Source organism: Pempheris klunzingeri, chromosome 8, assembly GCF_042242105.1.
Source record: "Pempheris klunzingeri isolate RE-2024b chromosome 8, fPemKlu1.hap1, whole genome shotgun sequence".
Taxonomy (NCBI): domain Eukaryota; kingdom Metazoa; phylum Chordata; class Actinopteri; order Acropomatiformes; family Pempheridae; genus Pempheris; species Pempheris klunzingeri.
Genome location: NC_092019.1, coordinates 24,578,828 through 24,592,388, shown reverse-complemented (window position 1 = coordinate 24,592,388; position 13,561 = coordinate 24,578,828). Strand labels below are relative to the sequence as shown.

The 13,561-nt window shown below is 43.9% G+C and overlaps 1 protein-coding gene across 1 annotated transcript in view; it reads left to right on the top strand.

The window, feature by feature from the left end:
- Positions 1-13,561, top strand: part of agmo (alkylglycerol monooxygenase) — a 50,585-nt gene that overhangs the window by 32,077 nt on the left and 4,947 nt on the right. Inside the window, exons 11-12 of the mRNA XM_070835508.1 lie at positions 1,350-1,432; positions 3,096-3,201. Coding sequence (XP_070691609.1) covers positions 1,350-1,432; positions 3,096-3,201 — 189 coding nt within the window. The remainder of the gene's footprint in view (positions 1-1,349; positions 1,433-3,095; positions 3,202-13,561) is intronic.

The window sequence follows — 13,561 nt, the reverse complement described above, 5'->3', positions numbered from 1 at the left end:
AACGAGTTAATCTGCTTCGTCTCAGGGGACAGCAGAATAACACAATCAGCCACCAGATGTTAACTTTCATTTCTGTCCTCGGCCGTCATTACTGCAGTTTTACACTTGGTCACATTAAAAAATGAGAGCAGAACATTTCCACTCCCATTACCAAAAAAAAAAAAAAAGAAATGACTCCACCTGACAAAGCTGAGGGATTTGTGGAGGATTTTCTGTCGAGCGTAGCGTCTCGGCTGTGCGCCCCCAGGCTGATAGAAACAAACAAAAAAAAAAAAAAAAGTCATGTGACTAAGCATGTCTGGTCTGCTGAGCTGTCTGGGTTATTAAACACAGATAAGTTCACATAACCTTTGATACCAAAATAATTCTCCACTCATTACACCTCTCACTAAAAATAACTGTATCTGTAGCCTTTGAACTGTAATACCAGTGATCGTTTAACTTAATATACTTTGACAGTCTGGGGTAACTTTTGTTTCTTCACTCTGATAGATGGATCAAGGCCAGATTTCTCCCCCATTTGATTCATGGAAAACATAATCATATCATCCCTCTACGTTCCCACATGAGGGCCCAGATAATATAGTTCTTATGGGGGTTTATGGATTACGACTCTTAGATAAACAAAGACGTACGGTTTTATTACATCCTGTTGATGGGTTGATTTTATGTTTACTATATATGGCCTTCTGGGTCCACGCAGTTGGTGAGATTTGGCTGTGAGGCACCGTATTGAGTGTCAGAGAAATATAAACCCAAGATGACAGCCCACGGCATCCTCAGGAGACACCGGGCTTCCAGCTGCCGCCCTCAGCCAAGGCCGTACTCTTAGAGAACACAAACTAAAACCGTACATCACGTTCTGTACTTTGTGTGTTTGTGCGGGTCTGTGTTGTGTGTGTGTGTGTGTGCGCGTCCCAAATGGCTCACAAAAGGTCAGGGAGAATCTGCATGGGATTTCTGCCCCGATGTTGGTTGTTTTGGCTCTGTTAAGGGGCTATCGGGATTCAAACTGCAGTCTCTTCCACTGTGGTCAAGTCCCTTGTCAAGACCCATCTGGGATGATTAGAGCCTCTATGTAAACTAGGCATGTCGGTGTAAAGTAAGAGGCAGATTGCATTTGCTGCAGGATACTGTATGTGCCAGTACACTTATTCTGAAGGTCAGACATGTTTTGGTTGGCATCGTCGAGTAAACAGTCGAACAGCCATGCGGTTTATGACTGCTCTCCCAGTAAGGTCTCCTGTGATCGTAACTTAACCAGCCATGATATTAATTTAAGGTTTAGATTCTAATGTATTTTTTCCCAACCACATTTCTCATGGCATCCAATCGTATCTCAATCCTAGATGCTGTCCCAGTTAACCATTCTAGGGATGACCCTCTACATTCTGCTCACTCTCACCTCGCTGGGCTTCATCATGGATCAGAGGTACAGTACTGACATTTGTTCCAGCATTGATTTTTATAGATTGAACATTTGGAGGTAGACAAAGTGTACAACGAAGCACGTTAAAGGTTCTGGTTATTTATAGCCATGTTTCCACTACACGTTACGACTCAGCTCAGCTCTACTCTGCTCGCTTTTGGTAGTGGTACTTTTCTGGATTTCGTTTTTTTCCCACCGCAGATCGTATCCCCAAGCAGGATTTTTTTAGCTGATCACCAAAGCAACAATGTGTGAAAGTGCTGTGACATCATATTTAACGGTACACAAACACACGGAAACAAAAACTGACATTATTCTCTGACAAACTGTAACCAACGCTGTACTGACAGCTTCACTGCTGGCCTTTCACCATCCCGCCCGCTCAGCCACACACTTGATAAGCGCACTGCCCTGTTCATTAAATGAGCTATGCTGCTCTTACAACAGAGGATATCGAGGTGATTTTTTTCTTCTTGATATAGCTGCACTTAAGCAATTGACCACGGCATGGTTTTTGCGGGCTGCCATTTTTTAATGTGTAAACCACTGATCCGCCATCACATCAGCATTTAAAGTAAAGTGGCCAGCATAATTTCTCTAAAAGAAAAGCAAACAACCGCTGTTGAAGCCTTTGGTGATAAGAAAGATGTGTCTGGTGTATTTCCTCCAGAATTTGGTACATTTTAATTTACGCTTAAAGCTACGTCACACGTTTTACTGCTCTGATTGGTTGTAGCTCCATCCAATCGCATCCAGAGGCCTTTTGGTCTCCGCACATTCTCAACACCCCTCAGAGAGGCTGTGGTCTGGGTCACGTTTGCGAAATGGTCTGGCGATGTCGGGCTACAGTTTCACCTCATCAGGCTTCTACAATTATTCAGCATCTGAGCAGGAAATACGCCATTTGGCTAAATTGCTCACAGTTTATTCAACCTGTGACAAAGAGGTCACGAGTAGATGTTTGTTTGCTTTAAAGGATCACAAGGACAAATGCATTCAGAGCCACTGGCCTATGCAGGACCACAATCAGAGGTCTGAAGCCCCATTCAGACGGGATTAATATTCCATGGGGGAGAATTAAATATTCACCCTACTTAATTAACTTACTAATTATGGATGGACTGCAAACTACTGAAATTGCTGCTACTGAAGGGACTAGTGTCTGTGAGGTGATGGTGTTAAAAACACGTAGTCTACTTAACATAAATTAAAGAAGACAGAATATCTGCCATCACAACAGCCTAATGAATGAGCTTGTTGGATCTTGTAATTGCCTTTTCCTTTTCCCTCATCATATGCAATCCCAAATAGGACTGGATGTTGGTGTTAATGAATTTTGCATCCATCAGGTTGGCATGTAATATAAAAGTAACACTCTCTTCTCTGAATAGGGCTTTAGTTTCCTCAGGATCCCCTGCTGCTGTCATATGTACCATCATATGCACTGGAATCGACCTCCTAATAGATCACGACTCTCCTCATCTACGTCAGGGGTCAAATCTTTTTGAACTCACTCAGCTCTGGAAATTGAATCTTCTCCTATTAAAAACTCTGTTATTCCAAAAAGTGTCCTCGAGGTGAAGGTCAGGAGGTCAGCGAGGTGAACGCCTCCAGCTGAAATGTCCTTAAGCGTCAGCGTCGCTGTTTGCTGTGTCCTCCTGTTCAGGCCAACAGCGTCCGTCTTGGAGATGCTACGCTGCGTCGTCATGGTGACAGTGCAGAGGTATGGCCACATGAAGCCCCTGCTGCCATCACTGGCCGCGCCCACAGAGGTAAGACGACCTGTAGTGTGTTACAATGCAGTATGCGGTGGTATAGTTCAGACAGGTAGCCCACATTTCTCAGTATGGTTTGGTCCAACAGTTCTTCATCGTGCAGCAGTGCAGTCCTACAACACTGCAGTTTTTCTCTTTTTTTATTCCACACATTGTTCTTCCTTCTCAAAACATGGCATCTATGTTACCCATAATACAGCGTGACTGCTGACAGCTCGGTCGGAGATGCGGTTGTGTAATGTGAGTAGCAGCTAATGTTGCCTTGAGCTGCAGGCACTAAGCAGAGATGAGCAGCAGGCTACAGAGCTCTGTAAGGTCATCTCCTCCTAGCTCCACACCAGCACACTTTTGCAGCTTTTTTCACATACACACCAGTGACCAGGACCAAACACACTGATGTGTAAGTTATAAAGCTGGTTAGTGGTGACAGCTCTATACTATAGCAGCTTGAGCTAGCATTCACTTCACAGACTAATGGGACAGGCTAGTTCACGGAGTTCCTGAGTCAGAGATCTTAAGGTGATGATCATCAAACACTGTAATGCAGTACTAGATCTTTTTATTATCACAAAACTGTTTCACTGGGAGATTCCAACTTCTTTTCACAATGAGCCCAGTTGTTTGTTTGTCAGTGTCCCACTTGCTTACCTAGAAAAAGACTTGTATCATAGTCTATTCTCTATTTTTTCAAATATCAAAATGTTACAGAGTGACGCCTCTTCTAAAAGAAAACCAACTTTGGCCGAGTACTAACTACTAACTAACGAAGGCTGGCCTGCAGAGACCACGCTTACTAGACAGAAGGCTGTGTGGCCAGTTTGGAAGTAACGTTAATAAGCAGAGTCGTTGTTTCGGGCTGATAATTCTGACAACTAAAACAAAACGAGAAGCTCCACATGGATGACATGTGAGGGCCTGTTCTCTACAGGTGGCGCTACAGCAGCATGATGATTAAGATGAACATACCACTTTGGTCATCAGTCGGACCTGCGTACATTTTGGACAATTCTACAAAACCCTAGTTATGCCAGCGTTTAGGATTTGGTAATTGGTCTGTGTTTGTACATCCTCATTCACCCATTTTTTCGACATGCTGACTCGGAGGAGCGGGGGGATCGAACCGATCTGCAGCTTGAACGGCCCGCTCTACCTCTGAGCCACAGCCGCCCACAAAATATGGCAAAACGGTCTCATCTCAGTCTGACATTGCATGAGCTTGACACAAAACTATGTAACTTCAGGACACTTAAAGTTGCTGTTCTGGAGCTTTCGCTCATGTCACATGATCTTCATTCAGGATTTTTTTCATTTTCTCTTCATTTCAGACTCAAACTGTATCATATGCTGCCCAACAGTCACTGTGACAACCCTGAACTGACATCAGGGCCAGAAAAACATTTTCATACAATTTTTCACTTTAACATGCCACATAATGACCTGTTGTGGAAACTGTTTGTTCGTTTGGGTTGACACCGAGCTTGGCCTCCTTCCCTGCCACCCTCCATTGAAATATTGTTGAGCCTGAACCAGAGAACCAATTTGTGTCCAAAATACAGCATGTGCAAGATTGAAACTGTCTTCATGTTTTACAGCAGTTTAAACACAAGAAACCCAGAGATAACATAACAAGACCTAAGTAGCTCATGACTGCGGGATGGGTGCCTCTTTGTCTTGTTACAACACACTCTGGGAAACATACTGAAAAAACAGTTCCAGGCCCTGATAAGTGGGGGAAGTTAGATGAAGGATATGAAGAATCATTTTCATGTGTACAGTGATAGATCATAAGAAGGTGTTTAGCATCAAATCAGAGTTCAGAATACATCTTTAAATTCTAAAATCACTGTCCAGGAAAAGTGTCTGACATTAAAACTGTGCAGGACCGTACGTATGAAAAGCTTCAAATGACTTCTTGAAAGCATCATGTTTCCCTGGTGTGTGTGTGTGTGTGTGTAGCCTGCTTGGCTGTGATTGTGTGTGTTGTGTGGTCTGTTTTGTGTGTGAGCTGGGTGCTAAGTCCAGGCCCTGCAGCCCTGTGATCTATGAGTCCAGATGCGTCGCCCAATTGACCATAAAATTGGCGTGCCTCTCTGGCTCTGGCAGCCCAACTGTAGATGGCGGCTGACCTCTCATTACTTACCCTCCCTCCATTCCTCCCTCCCTACGACTGCCTCTTTTTTTTTTTTTCCCTCCGTTTCTCCCTCTTTATGCCCGCCCTCGCTGCTTGCCATCTCAGCCAGTGTGAACGAGAGCAGCACTTCTGGAACCAATTAGTGGCGTCTGTCGCTAACTAGAGCTGGCTGATGAGATTTGCACGTGAGTGCTGAATCGCTGCTTTTATTGTAACACCACATCTGCTCACCTCAGGTGTTCAAAAGACGAGTCGCGGCTTTCCCACCTTTTCTTTTTCTCACCATAAAACTGAATAAAATTGAATGAATTCTAATTTTTTAAAGCAAATCTGAAATGAAGCGCATATCCAATCAGCTTTGGAGCAAAAAAAAACCATCTTGATTCACGCCGCGCAGGCTGCACAGTTGTGTCACTTTGACAGCACTGTAAGTTTTGTGCAGCCGTTTCCTCGAGCGAATCATTAGACCTCATTTCGAGTCGCAGTATGTCAGTTTGAGCTGAATAAGTGTCTTGCTTGCAGGTGGGGCTCTTTGAAAAACCTCACAATTTACTTGAATTGGTCTCTGACATATTTGCACCCTTTGCTCAGAACTACAGAAATGGAAAAAAAAAAAAAAAAACGTGAAACCACCCTCAAACTTGAAGGTACTTTAATGATATATGGGTCTGACGCATGAGGTGAACGGCCAACTCTTTGTTGCAGGGGGGGGGGGGGCGTGTTTTGAAGTCGGGCCAATCAATTAACAGTCACTCGAAATGGAGGAAGGGAAATTCACATTTAATTGTATTCAGGCTCATGCGACTGTACAGTTGGGTAAAGGGGGGGGGACTACAAAAAGAAACTACAAAAACTAGGTCGGTTTGTGGTCCTTCAAACCCAGTGGTGTGATATACTGCACCCTTAAAGCTCACAGTGGTATTTATAGTGGCTCTGGAGATTTCCCTTGTAAAGCTGCAGGCTTGACCTGTAAACCAGGGCTGCCTCTCGCTCCCAGCCGCCCACTCGCCGACCCAAACCCACGTCTGTGCAGATCACATGAAGACCACGCTGGTTCAGACAGAAACAAAGCTGGTAACCGTGTGTGTGTGTGTGTGTGTGTGAGAGACTGCAGTGGCTTGTTGGGCGGGGGGCGGGTTGTATGAGGTTATAGCTGTCTGTGTGTATAGGGGTTTGGAAGTTGTGTCGACCCTACTACTGACGTCACCTCGCATAAACAAACATTCTTGATATGGATCGCTTGGATTTGGTTTTTAAAGAATTGTGACCACGGAATGTCCTGAGCGGGACATTTTCAGTGATGACATAATCACTCTGGTGTACAGACTATGTAATGGCCACAGTTTCTAAATGACTGCAAGCGTAGCGTTGACATTTCTGCACTGCAAGTGTTACCTTTTGGCCGATATGAAAAGATATCCATAAATCTGTGCTATCATCAGCTCGGCCTAGTCGTAGATATTAGTTTATTATTACTCATATTACTGTTGCTATTTTTGTAGTGGTGTGTAACAGCTCAATTTACCGTTTGTTTATTCCACTTCCAGTTGTATCAGGCACAGTCTGTAAGGGATTTACTGTAGAACTGTGTGTAGCTAGTGCATTAGCCAGAACCCAGAGGGACTGGAGCATGCTAAACTACAAGGGTTTAGATTAACAAAGCTGTAGTAAAAGAAAGACTAAAAGTAGTCGGCCTCGTCATAACTGTAGTGATTTTGTGCTCAGCTTGCCAACTTTATCATTACATTTAGCAACTTCTTAGACCTTTTACAGCGATTTGATTTTACACACACAGTGCAGCTGCTTCTGTCCGCTGAGACTGAGGACTGTAGCAGATATATCATGCAAATCAACATGACACTGAAACCAACAATTTCAGGTATGTATCTGCTGTATTTGGCAGTAGTAGTAAATGGTATCGATGTTCAGTAAACATTAGTTGTTATTTGCTTCATCTCTTCTTAAAGTGTGTATGAGGATCTGCAGTGTAGCTGTCAGATGTCACCTAAAAGCCCACCTAGATTTACACCTCTCTCTATATATGGGGCTTACAAAATTACAGGAACTACAATTACTTAAATCAGCCCCTCTCTGACAATGTGTCAACAACAATTTAACCTCAGCTTACTGCAGGGCTGTTGTGCCTGATTGCATTCTAATGCCTGCTGTTATTTGGTCCTCCGCCTGTCTACAGTATATGTGTGTGTGTCCACATTTCTGTGTGCTTGGTATCGGGGGGGCGGGGGGCTATAATGATGTAACACATGGCTGCATTTGGCCCCTGGTTTGCCTGAAGGCATGTTGTGGAGCAGAACTGAGACGGTGAACATCCCAGAGTGATTAAGGTGCTATTCTCTCAAAACGGCCACTAACTCACAGTAATTTAAGAGGAGAGCTCATAAAAATACACCTGTCTGTGGTCGGCAAAGAGAGAGTGTCCGTGGGCTTCCAGTTTGCTAGAGTAGAAATCATTTTAGGTTGAACTTTATGTCTTAGAATCCAGCAGAAAGGAAACTTTTTTTTCATATATAATGAAGAAGAACAAAAAGCCCAAGAAGGTTTTTATTTTTATTTTCATTGTCTCTGTATTTCACAATATGACAGACTGTCAATATGACTGTGTCCTAATAAATGATCTCAAGAAGTGGTACATTAGCTCATGCAAGTTTGACACTTGAGAGGCAAATCTAAATCTACGTAATCCAGACCAATCCAAAATATAAAAAAAATATCTAAAATGCTTTCACACCCCACTGGATTTTCCATCTCTGTGCTTGATAGTGTTTTCCAATCTCAGAAGAGCCCCTTTCTGTCAGACTTGTAAGGGAAAGATAAATGCTCCACGGCCAAAAGAAGAGGTCAGGACAATATTATGAAGTTCATGTCAAACACAAAGGCCCGGTCTTGGCAATTTTTGCAGACAAGTCACGTGATGATGTGTTGAAGATAAGGCCACTTTGTACCAATGCCCCCTCGGCCCCAGCAACGCCCACCCCCCTCCCTTTATCCCAGCCATGAGCGGGCAGATAACACTGCAAGCGGTGAGAGGTCGGCGTTATCCGAGAGTGTCGTTTCCATCAGCCAAATCTCAGGTGTGAGAGGTCAGCTGGCTTTTTTTGGAGCAGGAATGTGTGGTAGCAAGAAGCAGCGCTGAGGTTAACAGGATTGTTTGGAGCAATGGAAACTCGGTGAGCATGACATCATCTGAGAGCTCACAGGAATGGAAAGGAAAGGAAATCTCCTCCCAGGGAGAAAATGGAGGGATTTGAAAGAGAAATGCTGGGTAGGACTGTTCCGTTGAAGTAAACAGCGGGGTGGTCGACCGTACACAGTGTGAAATATTATCATTCAATGTGCAGGGGATCGTGCCCGTCAAAGAGTAACCGCTTGGTTTATGTTGTCAAACCACTTGCCAGGTAAAGCTATGGAAATCTAACAGCAATTGGCCCTTTGGGGGTTCTCTAGCTGTATTTAGTTTGGCTTTTGTGGGGGTAAGTTTCTGTGGCCAAGGTTGACTTTCTTTTGAATTTGTCTTCCTATTTGTGCTTTAATTCATGGGTGAAACACAACAGTCATCCAGTTTATGATACAGCTCCAGAGCCAACATGTGAACCTGATTGAACCTGATTTTTTTCAGTATTATTCCTCCCTCTCTTCTAAAATACACATAAAGCTGATTTCACAGAGCTATAATGGCAATTTCGAAAGACGTCTGCTCACAAATTCAAAACATAACAACCGATAAAAGACTTTCATAAGTCAAAGATTTTTACTGTAAAATCTATCAGGGTAGTTCTGAATGAACGCTCGGCTTATTAATTTAGCGATATTTACTGCAGTGCAAGCTTTCATCACTCTCCTCTCAGTTTATTAAGCTCTCTCTCTCCGCCACGCTCATTGGCTTACTGGCTTACAATCACACGTCTGATAGTGCAGTAAAATGAAACTCTTCACGGGCCCTTTTCACAATAGCTCAAGCTACGGTGTCTTGCCTGAAGTGAGCTGGAAAATGTCTCCAGCTGCCAGGATTTGTGAGCAGTTGGGGGTTACAAGTTTGGACAGACTTCAGATCTAAGGTTGCAAAATTGGGAATAGCAACTGTCACACACAATTTGATCAACGATAAGCTTATTCCCTGCTGTACGTGCATTAAAGCTCCACCAGTGAATATTGTCTGCACTGACAAATAATCAGTTGAAGAGGTCTAATGAAGAGGTTGAAGTATTAAGAAATAAAGGATTTTTTGGGAGTAGATGTAACAATCAGACTTTTGATCTCCCGGTAATCTTGGGTAATCTTTGCTGTCCGAACCTCAAGCATGAGATCTACCACCTCCACATGTTACAATGTTAGAAGCTGAACACCAGTTGCCACTGGTTGTCAGTGCCTTGTGTGGTAAAGCTCTGCTATCGTGTGTGAAAATGTGTGTGAATGGGTGAATGAAAGACAAATTATTAAGCAGTTTGGATAAAAGCTCCACATAAATGCTGCTCAATTACCGAGTGATAGCACAAACACATGATTTTAGTGGGACAGTAACAAGAAAACAACAGATTTTCTTTTCTTTTTGGGGCTTGGTGTTGAACCCCACCCCTAGACCTTTGTTCACCTTCTCTTCCTTGTTAGTCCATGGCACCCCGACCTAATCACTTCCTCCCTGCCTCCTTACAGAAACACACTGACAAGCAGATTACTCACATATTTTTGAATCTGAGAAGAAGAAGGAGATGAGTAACACGCATGCAGTTCAACAGTGACCTTTTAGTGCGCTTGCTGTGGATTTGTCCACAGCTCCCACTACAGCGTCGGGGGGAACTCCTGCACAACGAGCATTTACATAATAATTGTTCTGGACAGTCGCAGACGAGCCCTTCAGCTGCTCTACCTGCCGGCTCAAAACCGTCATGTCTGATTCTCAAAAGCTTTTAGTTTAGGAGCAGAGGCATCTGAAAAGTCAGAGGTCTGTCGTAGGAACCCGTGACGTATGTGCTGACGAAGGATCTCCCCCTCTCAGAGGCCTTCAACTGCTCCTGGGCACAGAAGTCGTCTTAATCGTGAAGCAATGATATGGGCTTCAGGGGTAGCATCTTCACACGGCCTCATTTCCTCTCTACTTTGCCCTTGTTGGTCGTATTCTGTGAACTTTCTATTCTACCTGACAGCCCAAGACCCTGTTCTCCCTCTCCAAGTCTTCCTCTCTGAGTTGAGCTGCTCAGTTTCTGTATTCACAACATCCCTTTGCTGCCTTAAGGCCACTGTCTGCCTGCCCAGCCTTGTGTTTTTCAACCAGCCCTGTGGGCTGAATTATTATCTTTGGAGCTGGATTTTGTTCCTTAATGAGTTTATCTGATCCTATTTCAGATTTTGCATTTCATTGACTTAGACAAACAAACCTAAATTTGGCAGTAGATCTTCATTTAGGATGTTTATTGTTGTGCTAACACCTTGGACCAAGCTGGCAACGATGGGACTTGAGCTGATTACACTTGTGTTGCAATCCTCCAAACTGGCCATGTTGGTGGCCGACTCAGAATGCCACACATGTGGCAGGAACACATGTGGCTCCAAACTCCTTAGTACGCAAAACAGAGGCTGTATCATTTTTAGGAAGCTAACTGGCTCGATAGAGTCGGGGTAAAGATACACCTCTTATAGTCGCTCGGAGACTCACTCATACTCTCCCTGAAGAATCCCATTAAAGCTGTTCGTGCAGGCATCTTCTCATTGCTCCCTTGTAAATGGTTGATTCTGCTAAAGAAATGCATCCTCTCGTCCACTCAACCCTCTTTAGTGTTTTTCTTCTTGGACCCGTGCCTACTATTTTCCCTTCCAAACTTCTGCTGACCAGTGCCCTCTTCAACAACGGATTCGCGGTCGTGGCCAACCAGGGACCTGTAGCTAATGATGAGGTGAAGACTTCTCCTATTGAGGCTGAAGACATGCCAAGCTGCTGGGGTCTGTAGTGAATTTAACAGATCTGAAAAGAGTTACTCTCAGGGATTTGTCTCATGTTTTCAATGAGGCGTAATGGTCTGGATGAGTTGACCTTACATGTGACCCTCTAGCAGACACATGGTAAATGAGAACCAACATCAGATGTGAAATGGAAAACCTCTAAACAACTGCATCGTTCTAAATTGGCATATCATCAGACCACTTTGTGTTTTGCTGCACTTTCACGAAGCAGTAAATGTGATTTCACATGTGTTTTGTCTGGCTGCTGTGTGTGTGAGTGTGTGTGTGTGTGTGTGTGTGCGTGCGTGGGAGTGTGACAGCGATATTTCTCATGGCTGTGCTACAGAGCAGGCACTACACTAACTCTCTGGTGGGACATTAACCTGCTCGGCGTATCCTTCCTGAGTCTGCTCAAACAACCCCAGCACAGAGACTGTATATCTGCTCATAATGAACAGACAGGAAGTGCTGTGTGTGTGTGTGTGTGTGTAGGTGTACATGCATGCATGGATATGTGTGCATTCCTATCATCATCTTGCATTCTTTTATCTGTCCTTTTCTATTCATTTGAATAAGGATCACCTTTCTTGATTTTAATTATATTATTATTATTATTATTATTATATTATATTCCATTCAAAAATACTGGGGGTGCTTTAAAATGAGTTAAAACTGATTTTATCTGCAACTTTAACTATGTTTCCACAAATGAAAAATCTTTGATGGCTTGCTTTACCTTTACAGTGAAGGGTTGTCACACAGCGAGCAGCGCAAAATATGTTTCTACCAACAGAAAGGAGAAAAGACAAATGGTTGGAGAACACAAGGTAAATACTGTGTAAGCTGATTAACAGCCAGATTCTCGTGAAGAAACAGTGAAACTACAGACTGGGTGCTACATCATACTTCACTGCTGTGTGTCCAGAGAGCTGAGCAGCGCAATCACGGCCTCTTTCTCACTTCGAACAGCTCCACATTGTAGATTTGGATCAAGCGGTCTAAACTATCAAATATTTTCTCAGTTTATTTTCACCATTCTAGCAACGTCCTGATGCAGCGAAGTCCACCCACTCCGGCTCTGCAGCCAGGTTAAAACAAAAAGCAGAATTATTTTCCGACGCAGTTCGGTCCAGGTCTGGTGGACTGTAGGCAGCCATATGGAGAGGGAGCTCTGGAAACATCCCATTACAGGTCATATATCACACGTCTGACAGCAGCCATTCTGCCTTGTTTTCATTTCAATCACGAGTGCAGCTGTGCTGGAGAACAGTGAGGCTCTGCCATGTTAACCCGCTGAAGGCTGGAAGACGGTCCCCAGGAGCACCGAAGTGCACCCTGGGGTGTTAAATGTATCTGCTTGATGCCTTATGCGCCTGAATAGCCCACAGAATGACTCGGTCCAATGCAGAGTTGACCAGTGTCGCTGTCGGTGAGGGTCACACCTGTTTTTTTTTTTTTTGTGTTGGAGCTGCAGAGGACACGGTATGATATTTTTACACATGGCTCTTTCAAGTACTGAGGATGTTTGCCACTAGAACAGTGTTGACAACCCACCCCCCATCCTCTGACCCACAATGATACTTCACCAACAAAGCAGAAGTTCAGAGTTCAGTCTGTCCCTCTCATAGATGTGACCATTAAATGAACTACATGATGCTGCTGTCCACCTGGAGACACAGCAGGTCTACTGTGGTGCATCTACGTGCCACTGTTGCGACTCATGTCACCTAATATAGCCAGCTATGATCTATTTTATTACTTTGTATACACTTTGTAATAACTCTATTTTTTTTTATTTTTATACTCGATCAAATGAATTCTATACATCCAGCCCTGCCTAGACACAGTTAGGCCAAAGCGCGACAGCCCGGTCTGTGCACCTCACAAGTTGTATCTTTCTGCCAGTGCAGAAAGTCGTGTGCTGTTCGGGGACTGAGGCAGAAAGTGGAGGCCTGGGTGTGAATGGGTGTGTAACACCTCTGACTTTTATTAAGGAGATCTAAGTTCCCTTTACAAGTCTGCAATTAACGTTTGCTTTTGTTTTTTCCCAAATGCGCAATTGCTGGCCAAGTGTTTTGTCTGCCCAACGTCTTTTACTCATCATAACCAAGGTCCTTTCCTAAATGTAACCTTGCCAAAGGGCGATATTGTAGAAAGCGCGAATTTTAGAAATGTTGGCAGGATATATACTCTGGACTTCTGCAGAATGATCCTTTATTGGAATATCCAATAGCCTCTTAGTGTTATCTCAAATCCCAACGATCTTGGTGA